We start from the raw sequence: 25999 nt of genomic DNA on the forward strand, positions 1-25999 counted from the left end.
GAAACAGTTAGAAAATATTCTGTCAAATGCACTTTAACTCATCAAAAATTGTGAAATTAAGATTACATTAAAATCCTGAACTTAAAGGTACACTATACAACCGTCAACTACTCATCTCCATGGAAATGCTATTATCACACTTTTATCTCTCTCCACAGAGACTAGTCAGATCTGTGGAGAGGCAACCCTGCTAACAGTAAGAGTAAGTGTGAAGGTATTTTTGAGCAATAAAAACATCTGTCATTTTAATGCCATACTGTGGAACATTCCAAGCAAAGCAAACCCATCTCACTGGAACCAGGTGAGAAGTTACATAGTGCAGCTTTAAATTCTGAGTGTCACCTCCAGAATCGGCCTGTTTGACCCTGTAAGTCCAGAGAGCTCTTCCAAACCTGAAACTATCTATAAACATTGGCGTCTTTTCTTTTTAAATAAAAACGTTAAACAGCACCACACTGAGCATGTGCAAACTCCAGCTGTCACCCCGTCTCGTGATTGTAAGAAACTTTTGTACAAAAACGCAGCTCACTTCAGTAAAAACGCCCAAACTCACGGTTAAGAAATTGCATATTCCCCAAAGCGAAACGAATCATGCTAATATTGCTAACGCTAAACCCACGACACGATTCAAAATGGCGGATTGTCTCCTTCTTTTCCATTGGTCTTTTCTCAAAATAATCAAATAAAAATGAACAAAGCACCATATAACCATTGGCACATTTCATTTGACACTGAACACCATTTAGAGTCTGTCTTTAAGAGTTGGACTTTGATTAAAAAAACATCTTTGCTTTTCTTTTGGAGTGATTGCCCTTCAGTATTTTTTTTTCTTCATAATAAATAAATGAGACTGATTGGTGCGTACGATAAATACAGATATACACATGTACAGATGAACCGTCACATTTCTGTATGAAAATTTACAAAATGTTTTAAAGCATGAAAAAAAAAAAAAAAAAACAATAGAAAAGTTTACAGTAAGGCTGCCTCCCATAAACCAGGACTAAACCTGGTGTAGGCCTAGTTTAGTCCTGAACCAGAACTAAACCAGGCCTAAACCAGGTCTAAACCAGATTTAAACAAGGACCAAGCCAGGACTTAACCAGGACCTAATCATGATTTAACAAGGACTTAAAACAGGTCTAAACCAGAGCTAAATCAGGACTAAAGCCGGTCTGGATCATGTCTAACCCAGGACTAAACCAGGTCTAAACTAGGCCTAATTTGGAACATGGCACTTCCACATCTTATAACAAACCCAAACTGCATTAGATCAGAAGCAGCCTAACTGTAACATTAACTGGATCCCCACAGACTCCAAAGAACTGCAAGCTCCTGTGCTCTCCTGTGGGGGCGCTACACCAGAGACAGGAGAAGTCAGATCTGTGGAGTGGACACCTCTGCCAGGGCCAAAACAGCAACATCTGGTGACAGTAAACATTATCTGACCAACCAAAAAAACAGGAGCACAGAGTAAGTCTAAAGCAGACATATTGTGCTTGTGTCTCTATAGTGGATACTCTGTGGATCATTATGTTATAATTTACATATTTTAAATCACAATATTCATCAAAAACAACTTAATAAAAGAAACAAATCCGCTGACTTCTGTGTTAGAAAACTGCAATGCCCAATGGGATCTTATGTCACCATAAATGTCATCACAACAAAGCGCCCCCTATGGACAGCTGCACATCACCCATTTTTTTCATTTGTACAAAAGTGACTACATGACGCTGCCAAATCCTATGATCGAAAATAAAACTGGAGAAGGAAGGGCGTATGTCACAGTGGCATGTATCGGTGGAGAGGAAAATGGGGGTAGATCGGCGCAATGACGTCTTGAATACAGAAGAATAAAGATTACTCAAACATGCACAAATCACCCAAAATACAACTTCAGAAGCTCAATGAGAAGAAATGTCTAGAACATGGTTAAAATCTCCAAAAAGTTCATTATGCACAATATGTCTCCTTTAATGTCTCCTTGAAATGATTTAAACATTTGCGGTTCTTGCACGGCTCCTTCACATATGGTGTTCTGATTTTGTGGTCAGATCACGTTACTCAAATTGCAGGATTGTCTTTTTTTAAGTCATATCTCATTTGAGTAGCTTTGGCTCATCTCTTTAACAGAATGTGACTTTAGTGCTGCTGTGTTTTTATGTGCGCTTACAGTCCCAACATGGCCGCCGGTCTGCAGGGGGCCTCTGGCGTGTCCACTCTAGAGGTCTATCACAAACTGAAAAAAACACCATCTCAAAGAAGTTTAATTTAAACTGATCTGGACTTGAGTAAAGTTTAAAAAGACGCTCACCAATTAAGTAAGAGGTTTTCAACACAATATTTGTGTTATAAAATATGTTAAAAAAAAAACTTGTTCCATTGGCCTATTTTATTTCCAACCAACTTAAAGGACGCATTCTGCATTATTTGTACCCTTATTGGCTTTACACATGCCCTTGAGTACCTTTGCTCTAGCTTCTAATGTTTTAGAATTGAAATAATGCATAGGTATAAAAATCACATTGTGCTCCAGTCAAAATCTGTTTGTGTGCTGCCTCTAATGACCACTGCAATTTCAAGTGCTATGTGACATCACAGTGCACTGCCCTGATTACAGCCAGGTGTTTCTCTTACAAACACCAGGCTACAGGGGCGGAGTTTGCAATGTAGATACCTGTTGGACCTGTTCCCCATCCCTCCTCCCCCCTCACTCTCCCCTTTAGTCCTCCAGACCCCGCCCCTCCTCCCCCCTCACTCTCCTCTTTAGTCCTCCAGACCCCGCCCCTCCTCCCCCTCACTGTCCCCTTTAGTCCTCTAGACCCTAGGCCCCTCCTCCTCCCTCATTCTCCCATTTAGTCCTTCAGGTACTGCCCAGTTTAGAAGCTCTGTTTGAAATGTGGTTATGGTTCCACTTTAAGATGCAGCAGGAATTCATTTATCCATGAAAAACAACAAAAGCAACATAGCCGACATGCTAAAATAAGAATGCAGTCGTAATGAGCGTGACTTCACAACAGAATGAGTCCGGACCAGGTGGACCTAAAAACTATGCAGTTTTGACCTATGATGTCATAATTCAGGGAATTTTTGAAACTAGGTCTTCTGAGGCTCATAAACAGGATTTTTAAAAAAAACAAAACAGCGTGAATACTGAACACAGCTCCAGGCCTGCTTCTGATGAAGGAACAACGTTAAAAGCTAAAAAAAAAAAAGTCAGTGTTGCAAAATAAGTGTCCTTTAATTCTAACTGTGTTAACTTGTTTGAGATTGTGTTTTTTGCAGTACACAGAGGCTACACCTGTGGGCCCAGTTTCCTGCAGGGGGTGCTACACCTGGATGCCCTGCACGGCCTGGCGGATGCTCTCCAGCAGAGCCTTGTTCTCCGGGCTGGTGCAGTACTGGTCGTGGTGCGTGTACATGTCCGTCAGGGTGCTCACGTACGCGTCAAAGTTCTGCTCACTCATTGGCTCCTGGGAAAAGAAAACACTTAATGTTTTTTTTAATTTAAAACAGGAGGAAACAGAGAGCTTTCCCATAGACTGTATATATGTCTGGACATAGTTAAAGTGCTGGTGCATTCCAAATAGCAGGTGATTCCAATCCAATTCACTTTCTGTAAAAAGCGTGGCCCCTCTCTCTGCGTTAGCAATAGCTATTGACGGCTTTGCAAAGGGAAAGGGCATTACACCTTCGCTCCTGATTGGGTCTTCTACATACACTCTATGGGTTTAACCAGAGAACAGAGAGGCTGAGAATAAAGCAGAATAAATATGGAGCTTAAATACAGAGGCCTCTTCTGTCAGGTCCTCTCACTCCCGAGACACCTCCTCCAGCCCTCAGTGTGAGCTCAGGACTACACCCCTGCATCCCTCTCAGATTCTAATGAGTGTGTTTTGACCTGGACCCTTCCCCAGACCTGAGCCTGGCCCTGGTCAGAAGGACCTCGCTGGTGGTGCATGTTTTAGGTTGAGGTAGTTGATGAAGTATCCTCTTTATAAACAGCCTTTCTTCAAATAAAAAACATTTTCAAACACTGAAGCAGCAGGAAAAGTGAGGAAGAGAAGGTTTTTTTTTTTTTTTTTTTTTTTACTAAAGAGAACACATGCAGCTAAGGACTAGACAAGAGTGAAAGAGCTCAGAGGAGACACTGAGGAGCTGCAGCCAGGAGAGGGCTCCAAGACCTAAACCTGTCACAACAATAACTATATCCACTTATCCTTCAGTAAATAATAGGTGGAACAATATTTTTGGGGCACAAAATGTATCGCAGTTATAGTTTCTTTGGGGGGATATTTTGTCATTTGTTATGGACTGAGATATGATTTGAACTGTAAAAAAACCTGACAAGATGGCGGATGACAAAAAGCCAGTTTAGAACTAAACGGCAAAATCTATACAACTGGTGATGGCAAGCTCATGGTAGACAAGGAGTTTCTCAACTTCCTCACGGTCGAGATGAGGACAATGTGTCACAACCAGCTTGTGCTACCAGCTTCAGACCATTTCAACTCTTAAAGCCTCTAGAAAAGTCTTGTTTGATCTGTGTCTTAACACAAAGAAGCATTACATTGTGGTTAAAGTGTTTCATTCTGCTGTTTATTTACTGCAGTTCATGTTTTTTAATGATATTGTACATTTAAAAATGTTTTAGGGGATAATTCTTCTTTAGGGTTATTGTGGCAGTGGCATTTGTTTTAATTTTAAGTTTATCTATAATTTCTCAAGCAATATATCACTGTTATCATGACAGGTCTACCAAGAAACAAGAACCAAGAACCAAGGACCAGGGACCAGGATCTGTGGGGTTTGGGGGGTGTACAGGGGAGATGTGAATATACCAAGAACTACCCCAGATCTAGACCAGGACTAACTAAGGTCTAAACCAGGTGTATACCAGGAGCCTGTGGGGTTTGGGGGCACTGGGGGGGTGCACAGGGTGTGTGTGGATGGACAGAGGTCTCAGGGTCTAGAGCAGGGACAAGGGACAGAAAGGCTCTTACTGTGAAACTGGAGAGTGTTTGTGAGACAGGAGCCGCTCTCTGGGGACACATACCACAGTCTCAGCCCCAAACAATATATCGGCCATTCAGAAGGAAAAATCGTCCAGAAAGTTTTCGATATCACTCAATCGTGATATCCCTGGTTTTGAAAGCTCAGACAGTCACAGTTCATGGTTTGAACAGTTCTTTTACATAGAATCTATCGGACGGACATTTTATGATTAATCGGGGGTTAAGGAACAGAGGGTGCAGTACACTGGCACAATTCAGTACAATAGTTAAATTATATTATTATTATTGTTATCATGAAATGCAGTAGAATATTGGCTATGGTTCAGTGAATTTGGTGAATGCATATTTGTGCTTTACCATGTGTGGCAGTTGTATGTTGGCGAGGCTGGAGATTAGCGTCTGGCTCAGATTGGCCAGTTCATGCAGTAGAGAGTCATTCTGTTGTTCAATAACTTTGTTCTCCTCCTCCAGAGACTTCAGGCTAGACTCCATCGTCGTGATCTGCACAGAGGACAGACCATGCAGGCGTTCAGACCATACAGGTGGTCAGATCTCAGAGGTACATGCAGGACTGCAGGTGAATAAACAGGTGAATGGTGAGCCTGTTGTACATGAAACCCGACTCTGATCATGTGTTAGCTCATGCAGTTGTTCAGTACTTACAGGTGTACAGTTAACAGGCATTCAGCCGTACCTGAGTCCTGAGTTTGATCATGTCCGACTCCACGCGGCTGTTAGACTCGTTCAGGTCTTTTATTTCTTCATCCAGCTGCTTGATCTCCTCGTCATTCTCGATCCCTGAGACACATGTATGTGTATGAGTGTGTGTCTCTGTGTGAAATACAACAGTACATCTACTGCTACTGCTACTGCTACATTCATACTGCAACACCGTAATGGCACCAAACACCTGTGGTTGGACGCTTGAAGCTCATTGACATGTGGCAAATTTTGGCAAAAGTTCATATTATTCTATTTTAGTATCTGACGCCTGGGCTATGAACGCTTAAACACACCACGTGAACAGTGGAACAGCCGAAACGGGCTTCCCCCATAGACTTTGCATGTAAACCCGACGCCACGGTCTCAACATTACAGTCTGTGTACATGAGTACATGGTGACTATAACGTGCAGTGTAGCATGTAGTATGTAGCATGTAGCGTGTTAGCAGACCTTTTGCTGCTCTCTGCTTCAGCGTCAACATGTCCATCCCACTGAGTCTGGACTTCTTCATGGCCGACGAGGCGCGAGGGCATCCGGACAAACTGAGAGAGACAAGAGCAAACTCAGAGAATGACAAATTCAGAGAACCAGAAAACTCAAAGAATCACACAGAGAATCACACAGAGAACCACACAGGGTTTTACAGAAGAAACTTGTAATCTTAGAAAGGATCTTGGTCATGAGGACCCCGGTGGAGTGGACTGCGGTGAGGGACACACTGGTGGTGAGTGAGGAGCGAGCCTGCCGTACCTGCTGTGAGTGGACTCTATCTGTGGTTAGTAAGAGTACCTGTGCTCACCACAGGTGACGTCGTACCTGTGGTGAGGAAGGTTATACCTGTGGTGGGAGTTGTACCTGTGGTGAGAGTTGTACCTGTGGTGGGGGGTCATACCCGTGGTGGGAGTTGTACTTGTGGTGGGGGTTGAGGGGGTCATGCCTGTGGTGGGGATCATACCTGTGGTGGGTGTTGGACCTGTGGTGGGGGTCGTACCTGTGGTGGAGGTCATACCTGTGGTGGGGGTTGGACTTGCGGTGAGGGTTGTACCTGTGGTGAGCCTTATACCTGTGGTGGGGGTTGTACCTGTGGTGGGGGTCCTACCTGTGGTGGGGTTTGTACCTGTGTTGAGGGCTGTATCTATGGTGGGGGTCCTACCTGTGGTGGGGGTCGTACCTGTGGTGGGGTCATACCTGCGGTGAGTGAGGAAGCTGCCGCTGACATGCCCGGAGCCATCACAGCCCGGAGTGGGGCAGCTCATCCCATCAGTTTTCCCCGATTTCCAGCTGAATTGAGCTCCGTTCATGTAACTGTCCTTCTGCCGTTTGGCCGCCAAGGGGCAGCCAGATGCGCTACGATGAGACGCATACTTCCCCGTCACATGACCCTGTCCGTCACAGCCCGGGACCGGACACCTGCAAGGTCAGAAGTCAGATCAGCTGCAGGGTCAGATTAGCTGCAAGATCAGAGGTCAGAGAAATGGAGGTCTACCACATGGCCTCCATGGGAGGTTGGACCAGGGCAAAGAGGAGGGTGTGGTGGTGGGGGGCTAGGAGGTTTGAATATAGGGTGGTGGTTTGAGGGGGGGGGGGATTTTGAGGGGCTAAGTGTGAGGTCTTACTTGACTGGTTGCTGTGGTGGGGGCGGGTGGGTAAGGGGAGTGGTTACGTGTGAAGTCTTATGTGATTGGCTCATGTGGTGCGTGTGGGTGGGTAAGGGGCGTGGTTACGTGTGAGGTCTTACTTGACGCTCCTGTGGTGGGGGCTGGTGGGTAAGGGGCGTGGTTAGGTTTGAGTTCTTACTTGATTGGCTCTTGGTCGTCCTTGTCTTCTTTATGGAAGATTTTGAGGCCGCTCTTTTTGGCTCGAGGACATCCAGACAGACTGAGACAGAGATAACACAGAACACTCACTAAACCTGAGTAAAGACAGTCCCACCAGCACATTCAGAATTCCCATAGTTTAACCTGAGCTGGAGACAGGTCAGAATTCTATGGTGGAATATGCTGTTTAGCTGTCAGATTGCATCGTCATCTCTGTCAGTATAAATAAACTAAATAATAGTTCTGCTGTACTAAATAAGGACATTAGGGGGCCTACCTACGGTGAGAAGCATAGTTCCCCGTGATATGGCCGGACCCGTCACAGCCCGGAGTGGGACACCTGTAAATACACAGAGAGGGACTGAACCAGGACTAAACCAGGACTAAACCAGGACTACAAAAGAACTAAACTAGGACTAAAAATGGAAGTTTCAAACTCACCTGAGCTCCTGAGAACTGGATGACAGAAGACTCCTCTGGACTTTGTCTCCAATCTGGCAGCTGGACAGACTGCAGCAGAGAGAGGGTTAGACCAGGACTAAACCAGGACTAAACCAGGACTAAACCAGGACTAAACCAGGACTAAACCAGGACTAAACCAGGACTAAACCAGGATTACACCAGGATTACACCAGGACTACAGCAGGACTACAGCAGGACTACAACAGGAGTACAGCAGGACTACAGCAGGACTACAGCAGAACTTATGTTATATTTTGGATATTTAAAATCACAATATTGATCTAAAACAATTTTATTGACCTTATTTGGCCCCACCCACATTTGCCTCTAAATGTTTCTAAACGGCGCTCTCCTTGTGGTGACACATGGTTAAATGAAAATCCCACTGATTTCAATAGAGAATTTGAGAAAAGGTAAAATATGACATAAAGTTTCATATTTGGAAATCCGAGCGCATGTATGATAGCAACCAAAGAGCCCATCAGGAATAAGGTTGTTGAAGGTGCACGCCCGGACAGTGTTGCTAAGCGCCTGCAATACAATAGTGAAATAGAGCGGGTTAAAACCAACATTTCAATGTCAGAATGATGCCTGACTTCAGCAGTTACAATGAGAGGGGCCACGCTTTTTCAGTAGAAAGTGAATTGGAGCCAAATCGTGCCTACGCTCACTTCCGTTCTGGTTAGCTAAGGTTAGCCAAGTCCAGAGATACGTACAGCCTATGGTTCTGACCTGAGCAGCTCCTTCTTGGGCTCTTTACAGCTGAAGCGGTGTTTGGATCCTGGAAGCATATCACTAGAGAAACGGCTCTCCTCCATCAGATCCCCGAACGGATCCAAGTCCTCGCTCTGGAACACAACCAACAAAATGACTAAATCAGGTCTAAACCAGGGCCAAACCAAGTGTAAACCAGGTCGAAATCAGTATTGAACTAGGACTAATCCAAGACTAAACCAGGACTAAAACTGGGACTAAACCTGAACTATAACAGGACTAAACCAGGTCTAAACCAGATCTAACTTTGGGCTGGTACCTCCTTGTCGGTCTTGATCTTGGTGTAGTCCAGAGGCAGGTCCCAGGTCCCTGGCTCCAGGCCGTAGCAGCGCTGACTGTGCAAGGCCTGGCGCTGGGGAGACATGGGCTGAAGAGGGGTCAGGACGGTCCCACTGCCCTCAGGACCCTCGGGCCCCTCTGGAGCCCCCCGTAGGCACCCAACGTCCAGAGAGACACTGTCCTCAGGGTCTCCCACCGGACTCTGAAGGAGAGAGGAGAGTGGGCCTGGTCAGGGAGACCACTGGGTATACCAGGTGCCACGTTGGGGCAGAAGTAGCTCTAGTGGAAACTGTTGTTGTGGCAAGACACTTCACCCACACTTCCTAGTATGAAAGTGGTGTGTGAGTGTGTGTGTGGTGGAAGGGGCTGATGGTGTGGATTAGCAGCCTGACTTGTGTCTTGTGTGGAGTGAATGAATAATGCAGGATATTGTAATATGACTTTGTCTAAAAAAGTGCAATATAAGCATTATTATATAACTGGTCTAAACCCTGATACCTGTGTGAGTCGTGCGTGCTCGGCCCTGCAGCGTGTGGACAGGTTGAGGATGGCGGTGGCAGCCATATGTGCAGCCTCCATGTCGTGGCTGTAGTCGAAGCTGCTCTTGCTGCAGGTGGAGCTGGCGCTGGAGGAGGTAGAGGGGGCATAGGAGCTGGAGGGGCTGGAGCGACCGAAACGTCGCACTAACAACAACAGAAGAACAAACAGTTACATCTACTCAGTTACTAATGTTTTTATTGCTCAATAATACCTGAAAAATTATGTGTGTGGGCTCGCCTCTCCACAGATCTCCACAACCTGTGTCTCTGCAAGTAATCCGCTCATAATATGTAGCAAAATTAAGTATAAATACGGCGTAACTTAACCCTGTGGCATCACATCTCCATGGAGAATAAGAATAAGTTTAATGCCATACAGTGGAACATTCCAGTCGAAGCAATAACATCTCCATAAAGACAATGGAGGCACAGTGGCTGTGTGGCTAGCACTCATGCTTCAGAGTAGGTTCCTGGTTTGATTCCCAGGTCGTATGGGCCTTGCTGTGTGGAGGTTACATGTTCTCCCTGTGTCTGGGTTACACCATCAATCCAAAACATGCAGCACAGGTCAAATCCTCCGGCTGAGGTAGTCCTGACCGAGACTAGCTCAAAATCTGGGCATGAGTCTCCAAGCACTGCACTGGGGTGTTCACTGCTCCTGATGAAGTGCCCCAGCAGAACTGAATGATTACTAGATATCTCTCTCTCTCCTCATCTTCCTCTCTCTCTGCCCATCTCTCCCTCTCTCCTCCACTATCCCCCAACTGCCTCTCTCCCTCTCTCCCCCTCCCCTCTCTCTTCCCTCTCTGCCACTCTCCGCCTCTCTCTCCCCCTCTCCCTCTCTCTGCCCCTCTCTCTCCCCCTTTCTCTCTCCCTTTCTCTGCTCCTCTTTCCCCCTCTCCCTCTCTCCTTCTCCCCTCTCTCTCTGCTCCTCTGTTCCCCTCTCCCGCTCCTCCCTCTTTCTCCCTCTCTCCCCCTCTCCGCTCCTCTCTCTCCCCTTCTCCCTCTCTCTCCCCTCTTTCTCCCCTCTCTCTTACCTTCATAGGGCTTAGGGGACGTCTCTCTTGGGCCCTTCCCTGGACCCCTCCTCCCGTATGGACCCTCGTAGTTGTAGTCATAGGTGGTCTTTGAGTACTTCTCCAGCTCTTTGGCCAAGTTTGAGCGAGGAGTTGTGGTCGGGACGTTGTTTTTAAAGCCGTACTGAGGAATTTCCAGCTGCTTCACGAAACACATGGGTCTGAGGAGCACAGACTAGGGTAAAACCGCGTTTAATCCTGGTTTAGTCTTGGTCTAGTCCTGCTTTAGCCCTTGATCAGTCCTGGTTCAGTCCTGCTTTGGTCCTAGTCCTGGTCTAGTCCTGGTTTAGTCCTGGTCTAGTCCTTGTCTAGTTCTGGTTTAGTCCTTGCCTGGTCCTGGTCTAGTCCTGGTTCAGTCCTGGTCTAGCCCTGATTTAATCCTGGTACCTTAGGACTCGGTCTGAGGCCTGTCCTTTACTGTCTGGGTTGTGGGTTTTCTCATGGACTTTTGCCATTTTCTCTGCGGCGGCGATGGGACAGCCGGACAGACTGAGGACAGAGACAGACAGTTTACTCCATCAGCTTAAAACAGGCACAATTGATACTTTGCAGCTGATATCATCAACATTCACTGAGGGTGTGATGCTAACTGTAGGCATGGCTCCGTCTGAAGCTCTGTTACTGAAGTTAGACTTTAATCTGAGTCTTGGTTTATTACAAGCTATTTTTTCTTAAAACTTATCAGGCCAGTCATGTTTGCTAAGGTGTACATTGTGTTTTCAGGGTAACTGCTGAACATTCCACCATAGACATACATGTAGAACATCCTCAGTGTGATGTCTCTGCAAAGTATGACTATTCCTCCAGATAGGTTCTTCTGTTTCACTGCTCCTCTGCTCCTGAGGTTTAACCCAGAGACACTGAAGGATGAGTCAAATTTCTGAGTCTACAGGTATTACTAAGGTGGAAAAGTGACCAGAAAAGGCATTTCTATACTTACACTAGGCACTACACACTGCTCTGTCTGAAGCTCACTTAAGTTACACTTTAGCTTACTTAAATTACACTTTAATTACACTTTAGTCTGAGCTTTATTTTAACACAATCTGACTAGAAAGAGCTGACTTATCTGAAACACCAGGTGAGCTGATTTTTACAGTTAAACAAGTCCCTCTCAAATAACATTACAGTCACAAGCTAGCTAATATTAGCATTAGCATTAGCCACTTTTTTGTGTAAAATCAAACTCTTAAACAGGACCGTGGACGCTCAGATTGATCACGGCCTCCTGAAAATGTGCTGTTTAAATCAATTTTGTATTTTTTTATTACGTTTTCAGACAAATCTTTAGATTTGTCTGAAAACGTAATAAAACTATCGGCAGTGGCAGTGCCAATGGCAGTGCCAATGTGTGCATTGTGTCATTATAGTAACTGCTGAGCATTCCACCATAGTGTGATGTCACTGCAATTGTCATGTCTTGGAGATTGCTAAGATATATGCCAATTAGAGGAACATTATATCTCCACGGAGGCATAGAGCCCATAGTTGTAAGCATAGACTGTATATAAATGGACATATTATTATGAATTCACTTTCTATGTAAAAACTGTGGCCCCTCTCTCTGTAACTGCTGCTGTCAGCCTTGTCATTTTGGTTTTGAAATGTTCATATTAATCTGCACTAGATTATCCTGGTGTTTGTATTTGTACGTAAATCAAGAACATTAATAACAGACCAACAGGTGCCTTCTTTTCCTGAGGGCGCTCCCCCTAGCAAGGTTTGACTGACAGCGTTTCTAAAGTTGCTAAGGGCTCCTGCTAAACCAGTAGTGCGGGCAGGTTGGGGATTTCCTTCAACAGCCTCACTCCAGATTCGCTCTTTGGTTGTTATGAAATGTCAGAATACCAAATATGGAACTCTGCTCCTAATGAGCTTAATTTTCCTTGAGCAGTTTGGTCATGATACTAAAATTACAAACTTGATTTTGAGTAAGGAATAGACACAAAACCCAATACAAATTCCGATACCATTTTGATAATACAAATACTCCACACTAAATGTTGTACTTAGTGTGCAGTAGGTTCATAGTGGTCCATGGGTGTATACTATTCTATGTGTTTTATACTATAGACACATCATTATAAACATATTCAGGAAAGGTTCATTTCTGTTCTGTCAATGGGGCCGATAGCTGCTGAAAAAGAGTCTATTCTAGTTTCAATACTAGTTTTAGGATTGATTAGTGTCTGATTTTTGACACTTTTGACAACCCTGGTGTATAGTAGGTCTAACAGCTTCACTACAGTGTCTTTGTTTTGGTCTCACCTGCGATGCGAGTTCCTGTTGCTGTTTACGTGTCCACGTCCTGAGCAGCCCGGAGTCGGACATTTTAGAACGTTCTCGTACATCGCAAGAACTTCATGGGGGAGAGGTTAGGAGATGAGGGGAGAAGTTAGGAGACGAAAGGGGGAGTTAGGAGACGAGGAAAGAAGTTAGGAGACAATGGGAGGAGGTTAGGAGACGAGGGAACGAGTTAGGAGATGAGGGAAGGAGTTAGGAGAGGAGGTAAAGAGAGAGGGGACAAGGACCCAGCAGCAGCAGTAAAGGAGAAGAGAAGAGGTCATGAGGTCAAGAGGTCAGAAGTTCAGGACATTAGATTAGATGAAGCCACATTAAGCATGCTCCATCAACAGAGACACAAAACAAAGGAACAGAAAGGAAAAGAAAAAGGACAGAAGCACCGGAGGAGTGGAGCTGTTTGTCATGACATGTCTCCTTCTACGGACATGTCTACTTATATCGACGTGTCGGATGTGACTAAACCTCTAATACGTAATATTGTGTCTTCTCTAAAAGCTGACTAGAACATGATTTATAAGTGATGGAGCGTTCCCTCTCTAGTCACATGTGCCCTGGGGCAGACTGTGCTTATGGCCTCTCAGACCATCATCAAGTGTCTGGCCCAAAAACCCAATGGCAGATGCTGGAATTGAATCATTAACCTTTTTGTCAAAATCCACTACTCTACCGCCTGAGCCACTTTCACCATGCCGTAAAGAAATGTCACAAACACAAAACACGAGGTGAGACCGACTCTCATGCGGAACCAAAATGACACAAATATTTACTCAATGGACATTTGAAACCTTAACCTTAACCTAAACCTTAACTTTAACCAAACCCTAACCTTGACCAAATTGTACCCTTAACCAAAACCCCAAGCTTGACCCGTTCCTAACTTTAAAAATGACCCTGTCCTAACCTTCATCACTCTGAATGACCGATCACAGTAGACTGTCCCTTGTGAAATTTTAGCATTAACCATCTAAACACCGAATGTCACATGAGGATTGCAGACATAGGTCTGTAAAATTGAAGTGGATACCCTCCCACACTCACTCTCTGGAGGTACCCGGTCTTTGTGTGGGCACCCGGACAGACTGCGGTGATGTGGGTACAGCCCGGTCACATGACCCGTTCCATCACAGCCCGGTGTCGGACACTTACTCTCCTTTTTCTCTCCACGCGACAAATCTGCAAATACGGAAACACAGTGCCCCTACGTGTGAGAGAAGAGAATGAGAGCGGTCGATCTTTATTTCAGTCCTGTTATAGTCCTGATGTAGTCCTGGTTCAGTCCTGGCTCAGTCCTGGTGTAGTCCTATTGTAGTCCTGGCATAGTCCTGGTGTAGTCCTGGTGTAGTCCTGGTGTAGTCCTGGTGTAGTCCTGGCATGGTCCTGGTGTAGTCCTGGTGTAGTCCTGGTGTAGTCCTGGCGTAGTCCTGGTGTAGTCCTGGTGTAGTCCTGTTATAGTCCGGGTGTAGTCCTGGTTCAGTCCTGGTGTAGTCCTGGTGTAGTCCTGGTGTAGTCCTGGTTCAGTCCTGGTTCAGTCCTGGTGTAGTGCTGGTGTAGTCCTGGTGTAGTACCTCTGCTGTAGTAACCTCTCCTGATGCTGTCGTGTCGGTCATGTCTCTCATGTCTCTCGTGTCTCCTCCTCTCCCCTCTTTCTCCTCTCTCCCCTCTCTCCCCCCTGTCTCCTCTGTCCTTCAGACTCTGGGCACGTTGCGACTCCAGAGCGATGGCCTTTTCGAGCAGACTCAGGTTTCCTTTGCTCATATCGAAGGTTTCGTCCGATCTCTCTGAAGCCACGGATGTCGTGTCCTCATCTGGCTCTGGGCTGTACCCGCTTGCACTGCCCTGGTCGTCCAGCAGGGGCGCCATCTCACAGTACGATCCATCGGCCACACTGTCCGCTGCATCCTCGTACCTGAGAAGAAGAACACCGGTAAACAAAACATTTATCAATTTAGTCCAGGGGTGGGGGAACCGGCCATATATATATATATATATATATATATATATATATATATATATATATATATATATATATATATATATATATATATAAGAGATCTTGCTTGCAACATATATATATATATATATATATATATATATATATATATATATATATATATATATATATATATATATATATATATATATATATATAAAAGAGATCTTGCTTGTAACATGTAGAAAAGCATGAATATGCAAGGCTCATCGTACAAACTCTTTTCCAAATGATTCATTAAATCTGTAAATTGGCTGCCAACCTCTGAGCTGTAGCCGCCCGTTTCTGCATTGACTACTTGCTAGCATAGTTGACATGCTTCGTAGTAAAGTGACAGCTGATATTGTACTCTGTGAAAACTGCGACAGTTTCTTGGCATATTGGGCATATAGCCTTTGATCAGACTTCAGTGAAAAAATATTTGGTTGTCCACAACCATGTCACACTGTCCATAACACTCGACGCTCACTATCCACTTTTCTTTTCTTTGATAAGCTCATTTTTGAGAAGGGCTGATAAGAGAATAAGAGAATAATAAATACATGTGAACAAGGTTGATGTAGCTGAAGTGTGCCATCTTTTGGGGAAATGTTGACATTACAGGGGAACAAGGTTTTCCTTACCTGTTTTAATATAATTTGGTCACTTTTGGCGTGTTGGATTAATAAGCCGAAAAGGCAGTGTGTGGCCGTACTTTGCCCAATATAATATAAAGGTCCTGTACCTGATATTTTTCCATTTATTTGAGCAAAATGTGTCTGGCCCCAGTGCAGGTATACTGTAGTAGTGGCTCTTGAGGTCAAAATACGTCCGCTGTGTACTCGGTATTTAATTAAACTGTTTTTAATCTTCCGAGAATCAGGATGTGTGTATTAGTATGCTAGTTGTTATTAGCATTAACGCGAAAAAAAAAAAAAAAAAAAGCATTAACGCGACTCCGATTTAGTCTTTGAGAGTTGTGAAAAGTGCTTATAAACTCATCGTGGTGAATAATTATGAAGTTCTGAATGCATAAGGTAAGTGAGAAATAACTTTGGAGCACTGCAAACCATTTAAAGTGAACTAGTTCTGTTTTTCACATTTGTAAGACTGGAAAAATCAGGTGCAGCGCCTTTCCTCCTCCTCGCCTGGCCGATTTTTCTTGTTTTGTCTGATTTTTCCTGTTGTTTGATTTTCCTGTTGTTTTGTTTTTGTGTGTAGGCAGCACGGTGGCTGAGTGGCAACACTCATGCCTCACAGCAAGAAGGTTTGGTTTGATCCCCGGGTCGCCCAGGCCTTTCAGTGTGGAGTTTTGCATGTTTCTCCCCGTGTCTGGATGGGTTTCCTCCGGGTACTCTGGTTTCCCCCATCAACCAAAACATGAACGCCCTTCGAGACAACTGTTGTTGTGATTTTGGGCGTTACAAAAATAAATGAACTGAATTGAATTGAATTAACTGTAAATCAATGAAATGTTACATGAATTTAGTCACCACGTTAAATCTATAATGTATCAATAACCTGCAATGAAATCATTTTGACAAAGTTAGATATTTAACTTGTTAATGACCTTTTTGTCTCCATAGAGATTTAGTTATTAGTGACCAGGCAGTTCAGATCTGTGGAGAGGCGACGGAGAGGAGAAGCAGGGGAGGACACTGTATTCATAAATACAGCCTCTGTGATTTGCTAAAAGTCATTACATCCATTTACAAAGTTGTTTGGATTTGAATTCATTTTGCAGCTCTAAAGTGAATGAAACAAAGTTCAGATCCAGGATTTAATTAAGAAACAACACTGAAGGAGACACAATATTCAAAGTGATTTTTATGAACTTTTAACAGATGATTCCTGCATGTTGAGTAATCCCCTATTTTCATGCATTTGAGTGCTTGGGACATTTCTGTTTACACCTACCCCTGTCTCCGCCTCCTATGTACACCAATTATTTGAAGAAACTAAAGTCTGGATCATACACAAATGTTCAAATATGTTGCACAGCCATTTTTTAAAATATCAACACAGTAAGTGAAAATGTGAAATGCCACTAGGGGACAGCAAAGAATCAGTTCTGCAGAAAAGGGAGTGAATCAACCTGTTTCTATTTTTAAGAGTGTGTTCACACTCATTTGCACAAAAATAGGGTCTAAACTAGCACTAAACCCAGAACTAAACATGGACTAGACCTAACCTTGCACAGCAAGATGAGTTCTCACGATATTTGTGAGTTCACAAACTCATGAAAATCTATCTTAACATACTATGGCTGTAAGGTTCAGTAAACAAATGACAGAGCAGTATTGAGGTTTGGGTGGAGCCAAAGGTAAAGCGCCCAAATTCACCAAAACAAACATGGCGACTGACATATGTACTTCAGCTTATTTTAGCATCCTAGTGATTATGTAGTTTGTGAAAAATGTGCGGAAGGTAAGTGCTTTGTGCATTTGTGGACAGGGAGGATGTCTGTGCTTTTCTCTCAGCTGGATTTAACTGAAGTTTGATTTTCAGCTTGTTCCACTGTTGTGACGCTTCAACCGATCAGATTCAAATCACTGTCATGATGTTCCACGTTTTCCAATCCCTTTCAGCAAGAGCCGTCCTAGATTTATGTATAGAACTCAGTTCAGAATGCTTCACATATCAATCTGACGGGAGTCAGATTAGCCTAAACCAGGACTATACCAAAACTACCAAACTGGGCCAAAACCAATAAGTGTGAACGCACCCTTTAATCAAATCAAATCTTAAAAAGTCCTATATTACACAAAATTTACCCATGAGCTCTAAGTCATGTTCTAATGCTGTTCCCTCTTCAAAAACAGATCTGGAGTTGTGTTTTGTTTCATTCACACATGTTTGAGTAACACTTTATTACTAGTCTGTCTACATCTCCAAAGCCCAAAATGCTCTGTTCCACCTTGTGATGTCATGGAGTGGTAGTCTCAGGGATAAAATTATCCAAATGATTCTAGTGAAGGTGTATGGAGTTTAAAAACACAGTGGACTCCAACTCCAGGTCTATTTGTGATGAGGAAACAATATTAGAAAATAGCTTAATATGGGCCCTTTATATAAATATTGTCGTTTACAATGAACAAAAGGTCACATAAACTATCTACACAACTAAAGCCTTATATTCTTAAAACCTGGACTGAGTTCTGACCTGTGGATGTGGTTGAGGCTCTGGTTGTGAAGGTGCAAAGGAGACTCGCTCACTTTAGGACCCAGGAAGCCCCTCCCCTCCTCCACCACACTGCATTCTGGGTAACCGTCATCTGCCATCACTGCACCCGGCCCCTGAGCAAGGAGCTTTAGGGAGTCAACCTACAGAACAGTAGGCATGTTAGAAGCAGACAGGAGCAGAGCCAGAGGAGCAGAGCCAGAGGAGAAGAGCCAGAGGAGCAGAGCCAGAGGAGAAGAGCCAGAGGAGCAGAGCCAGAGGGGAAGAGGCAGAGGAGCAGAGCCAGAGGAGCAGAGCAAGAGGAGCAGAGCAAGAAGAGCAGAGCCAGAGGAGAAGAGCCAGAGGAGCAGAGCAAGAGGAGCAGAGCCAGAGGAGCAGAGCCAGAGGAGAAGAGCCAGGGGAGAAGAGCCATAAAGGCAGACCCAGAGGAGCAGACCCAGAGGAGCAGAGCCAAAGAAGAAGAGCCAGAAAAGCAAAGCCAGAAAAGCAGAGCCAGAGGAGCAGAGCCAGAAAGGCAGACCCAGAGGAGCAGAGCCAGAGGAGCAAAGCCAGAGAAGAGCCAGAGGAGCAGAGCCAGAGGAGCAGAGCTAGAGGAGCAGAGCCAGAAAAGCAGAGCCTGAGGAGAAGAGCCAGAGGAGAAGAACCAGAGGAGAAGAGCCAGAGGAGAAGAGCCAGAAGAGAAGAGCCAGAGGAGAAGAGCCAAAGGAGAAGAGCCAGAGGAGAACAGTCAGAGGAGTCTTACAGTTTCTCGCACAACGTCACTGTTCAGATCAACGCTCAGCCCTCGTCTCCTCTCCTCCTCCTCTTCCTCCTCTTCACTCTCTCTTCCTCTCCTCTCCTCCTCTTCCTCATCTTCACTGTGGGACGATTCGGACACAGAGTCGGCCATTTTGCCCAGGTTCAGCAGGGACTTGGCCACCAATTGGTCATAGTCCTCGTAGTCCTCTCGAGTCCTGTTCCCTTGGGACGGGTTTAGACCTGGACTCAGACCTGGACTTAGACCTGGACTCAACCCTGGACTCAACCCAGGACTCAAACCTGGACTCAAACCTGGGTTAAGACCTGGGTTTAGTCCTGGGTTAAGACCTGAGTTTAGTCCTGGGTTTGTGAGATCCTCCTTCAGAAGTTGGACTGGTTTAGATGGTTGACTTGGTCTGTACAGGCTCTCAACTGAAAACGCAAAAGCAGTAAATAAATGCAAGATAGAATAATGCCATAGTCTGGGTCATTCCAGACAAAGCAATAACATCTCCTTGGAGACAGGAGGATAATGGACAGGACAGTTTAAGATTTGTGTAGTCAGAAGTAACTTTAACACTTAAAGGATTTCCCTAGACTAGGGACACAAATCTTTTGTGTACCTTAAAGAAGACATATTGTGCTTGGGTGTGTCTATAGTTATAATCTGTGACACCCGTGGATCATGATGTTATCAGTTACAGACTTAATAAAAGAAACAAGTTTGCTGACTTCTACATTAGAAAACTGAGGTGCCCAATGGGAGCTGACGTATCTGTAAACATCATCACAACAAAGACGTGAAGTTGTCAGACCCTTCTATGGATAGCTACGCAATCGGGTTGAATTTTCCCAGGATTGTGATGTCATAGATAAAAGCCCTGTGCAGTTTTTAAGTCCATAAATCATCGCCAAACTTGTTTTTCTGCCTCAATTCACATTCATTACAATTATGCTAACTTTTTCCCTCTCCACCAGATTTGAGTACCGGAAGCACTTAAGCTGCGAGATAATGTGTCGTTCTTTACATAGCCATAATTTTAAGTTCAAAAAGTTAAAGTGAGGGAACTTAGCTCCTCATCCTCTCCTCACCTGTCAGTGCTCATCTGTCTTTTCTCACCTGTTTGTGTGCTGGGCTCCTCCTCTTCATCCTCCTCTTCATATCGCTCCTCCTCATCTTTAACTTCATGTTCATCTGCATCTATTTCTTGTTCCTCTTCAGGGTCAGAAGACTCCTCCCTTCTATCATCTCTGCGCTCGACCTCTAACCTCTCGTGTTCAAAGCTGCCATCGTGTTCTTCCTCCTCCTCCTCTTCATCGGGACAGGAAGTGATATAATGGCTTCTCTTGGGGGCGGGCTCCAGCGGCTGCTTCTCCAGAGCTTTCCTTTTTTTGGCCAAAGGACAACCATAAACACTGCAACACAGCAAGACCCGGGTTGGTCCTGGTTTAGTCCTGGTTTAATTCTGGTTTAGTTCTGGTTTAGTCCTCATTCAGTTGTGGTTTAGTCCTCCTTTAAGTCTTGTTTAAACCTATTTCAGTCCCGGTTTAGTCACGGTTTAGTCATAGTTTAGTCCAGGTTTATTCCAGGTTTAGTCCAGGTTTAGTCCTGGTTAACTCCTGGTTTAGCACTGGTTTAGCACTGGTTTAGACTTAGTTTAGTTCTGGTTTAGACCTCGTTCAGTCATGGTTTAGTCCTGGTTTAGTCGTAGTTTAGTTCTGGTTTAAACCTGATTTGGTCCTGGTTTAGACCTGCTTTAGTCCTGGTTTAGACCTGATTTTGTCCTGGTTTATTCCAAAACCAGGTCTAAAACCAGGACTAAACCAGGACTAAATCAGGAGTACACTGAGCCGTTCACTGCTCCTCTCAGACTCATTCAAATTCAGTTCCCATGGTGCACTGCGGCGTCTATACTGAAGCAGGGCATCTGAGGACACAGTGTTCTGCACCAAACCAGAGACCAGACCAGAGACCAGACCAGAGTCCTGAGACCTAAGACCAGAGACCAGAAACCAAAGACCAGAGATCAAAGACCAGAGACCAGACCAAGACCAGACCAAGACTAGAAACCAGACCAAGACCAGAGACCAAACAAGACCAGACCAGAGACCAGAACAGAGACCAGACCAGAGACCAGAGACCAGAGAACAGAGAACAGAGACCAGACCAAGACTAGAAACCAGACCGAGACCAGAGACCAAACAAGACCAGACCAGAGACCAGAACAGAGATGAGACCAGACCAGAGACCAGACCAAGTTTTTTTCTTAAAATTCTTAATGGGCTCTTTTTGCAATATTTACTTCAATATATTAGAAACAATAATTACTGATGTTCAAATGTTGTGAATTTTCAAATTCAAGAATATGATCTGTATTTGCCCTGTGATTGCCTAAAGTTACCTCTGATCAGCGAGACTCTGTCTCCTCTGGTGTGAAAGTGACCTCCTTTTAAATAAAGAGGATCTCTTCTACAGAACTGACAGGTGACCCACAGCTGTGCGCTCATCCTGTGGTAATGTGTTATTTAATACAGACTGACCAATATATTTTGTTTTTTTCCCATGGCCAATACCAATTTGTATTATTTCATTCATAAATATAAGATTTGAAATGACTACATACTCAGTTACTGTCTATGGTGCTCTGCTTTGCATAGTAAAAGTATTGCTAATATTTTGAAGCTGATGTAATCAACATTCCCTTGGAATGTGATGCTAACTGTAGGCTCTGCTCTGTCTGAAGCTCTGTTACTCAAATAGGACTTTAATCAGAGCTTTGTTTTAATTTAACCATAAAGAACTTAGTTAAACTCCAACAGGTGAGCCGATTTGCGCTGTTAAATATTACACTCACAAGCTAACTAACATTAGCCAACAGTTTTTCAGTTAGTCACTCTCACCTTTTTGTGTAAAATCAAACTCATAGAAAGAAAAATTAATCAGTGCAAATTAGTTTTTAACATCCTGTTTGACTGCTAAGGGAGCACTGTGATCCAGTCTGGGTTAAAGGCCAGGTAATATGTAAAACTAAATTAACTAAATTAACACAAATCTCAAACTTCATCTCAACCTGAACCAGGACTGAACCAGAACTGAACCAGAACTGAACCAGGACCGAACCAGGACCGAACCAGGACCGAACCAGGACCGAACCAGAACTGAACCAGGACTGAACCAGGACTGAACCAGGACTGAACCAGAACTGAACCAGGACTAAACAAGCACTAAACCAGGACTGAACCAGGACTGAACCAGAACTGAACCAGAACTGAACCAGAACTGAACCAGGACTGAAACAGGACTGAAACAGGACTGAACCAGAACTGAACCAGGACTGAACCAGGACTGAACCAGAACTGAACCAGAACTGAACCAGGACTAAACAAGCACTAAATTAGGAATAAACCAGGACTGAACCAAGACTCAATCAGGATTAAACCAGAACTAAACCAGGACTGGACCAGGACTAAACCCAGACCAAACAAAGTCTGAGCCGGTCTTTGTGAATGAGTGGAAATGTCTCTGGACTAAAAATAAAACTTGGCTGCCGTTAATTAAAACAGCGCCGTCGCCGTGGAGACATCATCGTTACCACGGGAGACAGGCTGCAGCGCCGTCGCCATGGTGACAGCCTCCATCCGCCACCACGGCAGCCTCCACAGCACCCAGACAAAGACCAGGACTAAACCAGAACTAAATCAGGACTAAATCAGGACTAAACTAGAACTAAACTAGAACTAAACCAGGACTAAACAAGGACAAAACCAGGACTGAACCCGGATTGAGCCAGAACTAAACCACGACCATACCAGGAATAAACCTGGACTAAACTAGGACCAAATCAGGAGTAACTAGGAGTAACCAGAACTAAACCAGGATTTAACCAGAACTAAACCAGGACTAAACCAAGACTGAACCAGAACTAAACCAGGACTAAATCAGGACTAAACTAGAACTAAACTAGAACTAAACCAGGATTAAACAAGGACAAAACCAGGACTGAACCCGGATTGAGCCAGAACTAAACCAAGACCATACCAGGAATAAACCTGGACTAAACTAGGACCAAATCAGGAGTAACTAGGAGTAACCAGAACTAAACCAGGATTTAACCAGAACTAAACCAGGACTAAACCAAGACTGAACCAGAACTAAACCAGGACTAAACCAGATCTAAACCAGGGCAAAACCAGGACTAAACCAGGACAAAGCCAGGATTAAACCAAAATTAAACCAGGATTAATCCAGGACTATAGCAGGATTGAACATGGACTAAAACGGGACTAAACCAGGACTGTACCAGGACTACATCAGGACTGAAACAGGACTAAACCATGTCTAGCCCTGCCCTTACCTCCTGTGTCTGGCGTACTTGCCGCTCACATGTCCACTGCCATCACAGCCCGGAGTGGGGCAGCTGTGCACAAAACAAAACTATTACTAAACAAAACAAGATCCCAGACAAACAGCAGAACTACAGTTGTCTGAGAGAGACTCAAATCTGAACTTTAAACTCATTCAAGAATCTCATGCACAGAGCATGTAGATGTCTAAACTATAGGGTTTGCAGCTTTTACACAGAATAGGACCCCATCTAGCCTGGGGTTGTTGTGATGGAAATGTAAGTATATTCATGTTGCCTCTTTAAAAGCCTTTGATGTGTGTCAGTCTGTCAGACCCAGACCAGACATTAACATGTTCAGTCCTATCTAAGTGTAAAAGTTCATTATCTTATGGGTGTGAAACAAAAGTCACTCTGCTTTGAAATGTATGTAGCCTTGTCATTCTGGCATAAATTACCAGAGCCAGATGCTTGGGGACTGAGACTAGTAACTTAGAGAACAGAGGACTTAGACTGGGGACGGACTGGGGGAGACACCGAAAAGCTGCAAGTCTGTGATCAGGGCAAGCCTGGGCCCTGTCTGCATCTGCTGTAACAAAGAATAAACTTTTTTCTGTATTTCTAAACTCACCGGGCTTCGCAAGTGGATTACAATCTAGAATTGTAATTTTTTTCTACAACAGTCCAAAGTATTTACCTGAAGAGCTCCTGAGTGAGCGCCTCCACTGCAGCTGCACAGACACAGTGTTAAATTGACAGTTAGATTTTTACAGCTGTGTACAAATAAATGACATTTTGTACATTAGAATACTTCAGAACTGGCACAACAGAAGTCCAGTATCTGACCTGTCCAAATGTGTCTCAAACTGCCGAGAAATACTCCTCGTCCATTTAAAGTGCATGTGGCACATTTATATATTTGTCTAATTCTGACTTGGTTTGGTGGATTGTACCAGTGGTCAATACAGATCATAGTTTTACACCAGTTAAGTGGCAGTTTGTGAAGAAAAGCAGAAAACAAAAAAATATAAAAATACTCTGCCTGTGTCAGCAACACAGAGAACTTCATCCAAAATACAGAGATAGTTTACTCACAAGGAAAAAAAAACAGACACTTTAAACAAGGAGTCAACAAAATAAAAGTGTTTTTTTTATTAGTCTAATCATAACTAGAGATCGACTGATCTGGTTTTTCATGGCCGATGCGATACCAACTCTTTAGAATACAGAGCAGCCAATGGCCGATAAAAACAAAATATCGGCCTGTGCTGGAGATTTAAGGACAATAGCTGGTATGCTAAAAATTCCAAATATCGATCTATCTGTGTAATTTGGCATTTATTTACATTATGGTTGCTAGGTAACAATTATAGCACCTCTATGTATGTCATATCTGCTGCCCGTGTCCAACCAGGAGGGAACATTATAAACTTCAACAAAAACTAGAAAAGACTGGGCAAGATTTGTAGTCAAATATTAAATATAAAAATGTTTACTGTGTTTCAGAGAAATGGTCTAACCCTCATATGCACTTAGTAAATGAAATTATTTCATATGCAAAAGATTAATGAAACATTTTAATAACATTTTATGAATGTATTGTTTATGTATTTCTCATTAATATTATTTAATGAGATATTTTATTTATTTTATTGTTTTACATATGTAATATTGTGACAAAGGCTCCTCCAGTCACTGACATCAGCATCACTGCAGTGACTGTGACATTTATGTGAGGGATTATGTTTGTTGTTTATCTGTTGTTTGTTTGTTGTTAATTTGTCATTTGTTTGTTTGTTTGTCTGTTGTTTGTTCGTTGTTTGACTGTTTGTGTACTTTTTATTTGTTGTTTTTCTGTTGTTTGTGTGGTGTTTGTCTCTTGTTTGTGTGATGTTTGTCTGTTGTTTGTGTGATGTTTGTCTGTTTTTTGTTTGTTGTTTGTAGGTTCGTTGTTTGTCTGTCTGTTGTTGTTTGACTGTTTGCCTGTTGTCTGTTTGTGTGTCGTTTGTCTGTTCTTTGTCTGTTGTTTGTGTGATGTTTATCTGTTGTTTGTTGTTTGTGTGATGTTTGTTGTTTGTTTGTTGTCTGTTGTTTGTGTGATGACTGTTTGTTGTTTGTGTGATGTTTATCTGTTGTTTGCATGGCATTTGTCTGTTGGTTGTGTGATGTTTTTTTGTTGTTTGTTTTTCGTGTGATGTTTCTTTGTCTGTTGTTTGTTTTTGTGTGATGTTTGTTTGTCTGTTGTTTGTTTTTGTGTGATGTTTATTTGCCTGTTGTTTGTTTTTTGAGTGATGTTTGTCTATTATTTGCGTGATGTTTGTCTGTTGTTTGTATGGCATTTGTCTGTTGTTTGTGTGATGTTTGTCTGTTGTTTGTGTGATGTTTGTCTGTCTGTTGTTTGTTTCATTACCTGTCTGTTGTTTGACTTTTTGTTGTCTGTTGTTTGTGTGATGTTTGCTTATGTGTTGTTTGTGTGATGTTTGTCTTTTTTATGTTGAGTGTCTGTTGTCTGTCTGTTGTTTGTTTGTTGTTTGTCTCTCTGTTGTTTGACTCTTTGTTGTCTGTTGTTTCTGTGAAATTTGTTTATCTGTTGTTTGTTTGTTGTTTGACTATTTGTTTGTTGTTTGTGTGACATTTGTTTATGTGTTGTTTGTGTGATTTTTTTTGTCTGTTGTTTGTGTGACGTTTGAGTGTTTGTTTGTTGTGTATTTGTCGTTTACCTCGCACTCCTTTGGACCTGGTTCTGTGGCGTTTCTCAGACGAGTTCACCTCCAT

At 43.6% G+C, this 25999-nt stretch overlaps 1 protein-coding gene across 1 annotated transcript; it reads right to left on the reverse strand.

Moving 5' to 3' along the window:
* Positions 1-3332: 3332 nt before the first annotated feature.
* On the reverse strand, positions 3333-25999 carry myt1la (myelin transcription factor 1-like, a). Its single transcript, XM_055232379.1, has 22 exons — positions 25945-25999; positions 23922-23955; positions 23237-23299; positions 20002-20297; positions 18886-19157; positions 18126-18286; positions 14559-14899; positions 14032-14166; positions 12958-13048; positions 11077-11178; positions 10651-10850; positions 9573-9757; positions 9055-9276; positions 8754-8869; positions 8001-8069; positions 7837-7899; positions 7540-7620; positions 6931-7152; positions 6193-6284; positions 5713-5816; positions 5376-5519; positions 3333-3476 (listed from the first exon to the last, which is right to left on the reverse strand). Exons 1-22 carry the CDS (start codon positions 25997-25999, stop codon positions 3333-3335), a joined length of 3192 nt encoding a protein of 1063 aa, XP_055088354.1.

This window comes from Periophthalmus magnuspinnatus, chromosome 24 (genome assembly GCF_009829125.3).
Source record: "Periophthalmus magnuspinnatus isolate fPerMag1 chromosome 24, fPerMag1.2.pri, whole genome shotgun sequence".
Classification (NCBI taxonomy): Eukaryota; Metazoa; Chordata; class Actinopteri; order Gobiiformes; family Gobiidae; genus Periophthalmus; species Periophthalmus magnuspinnatus.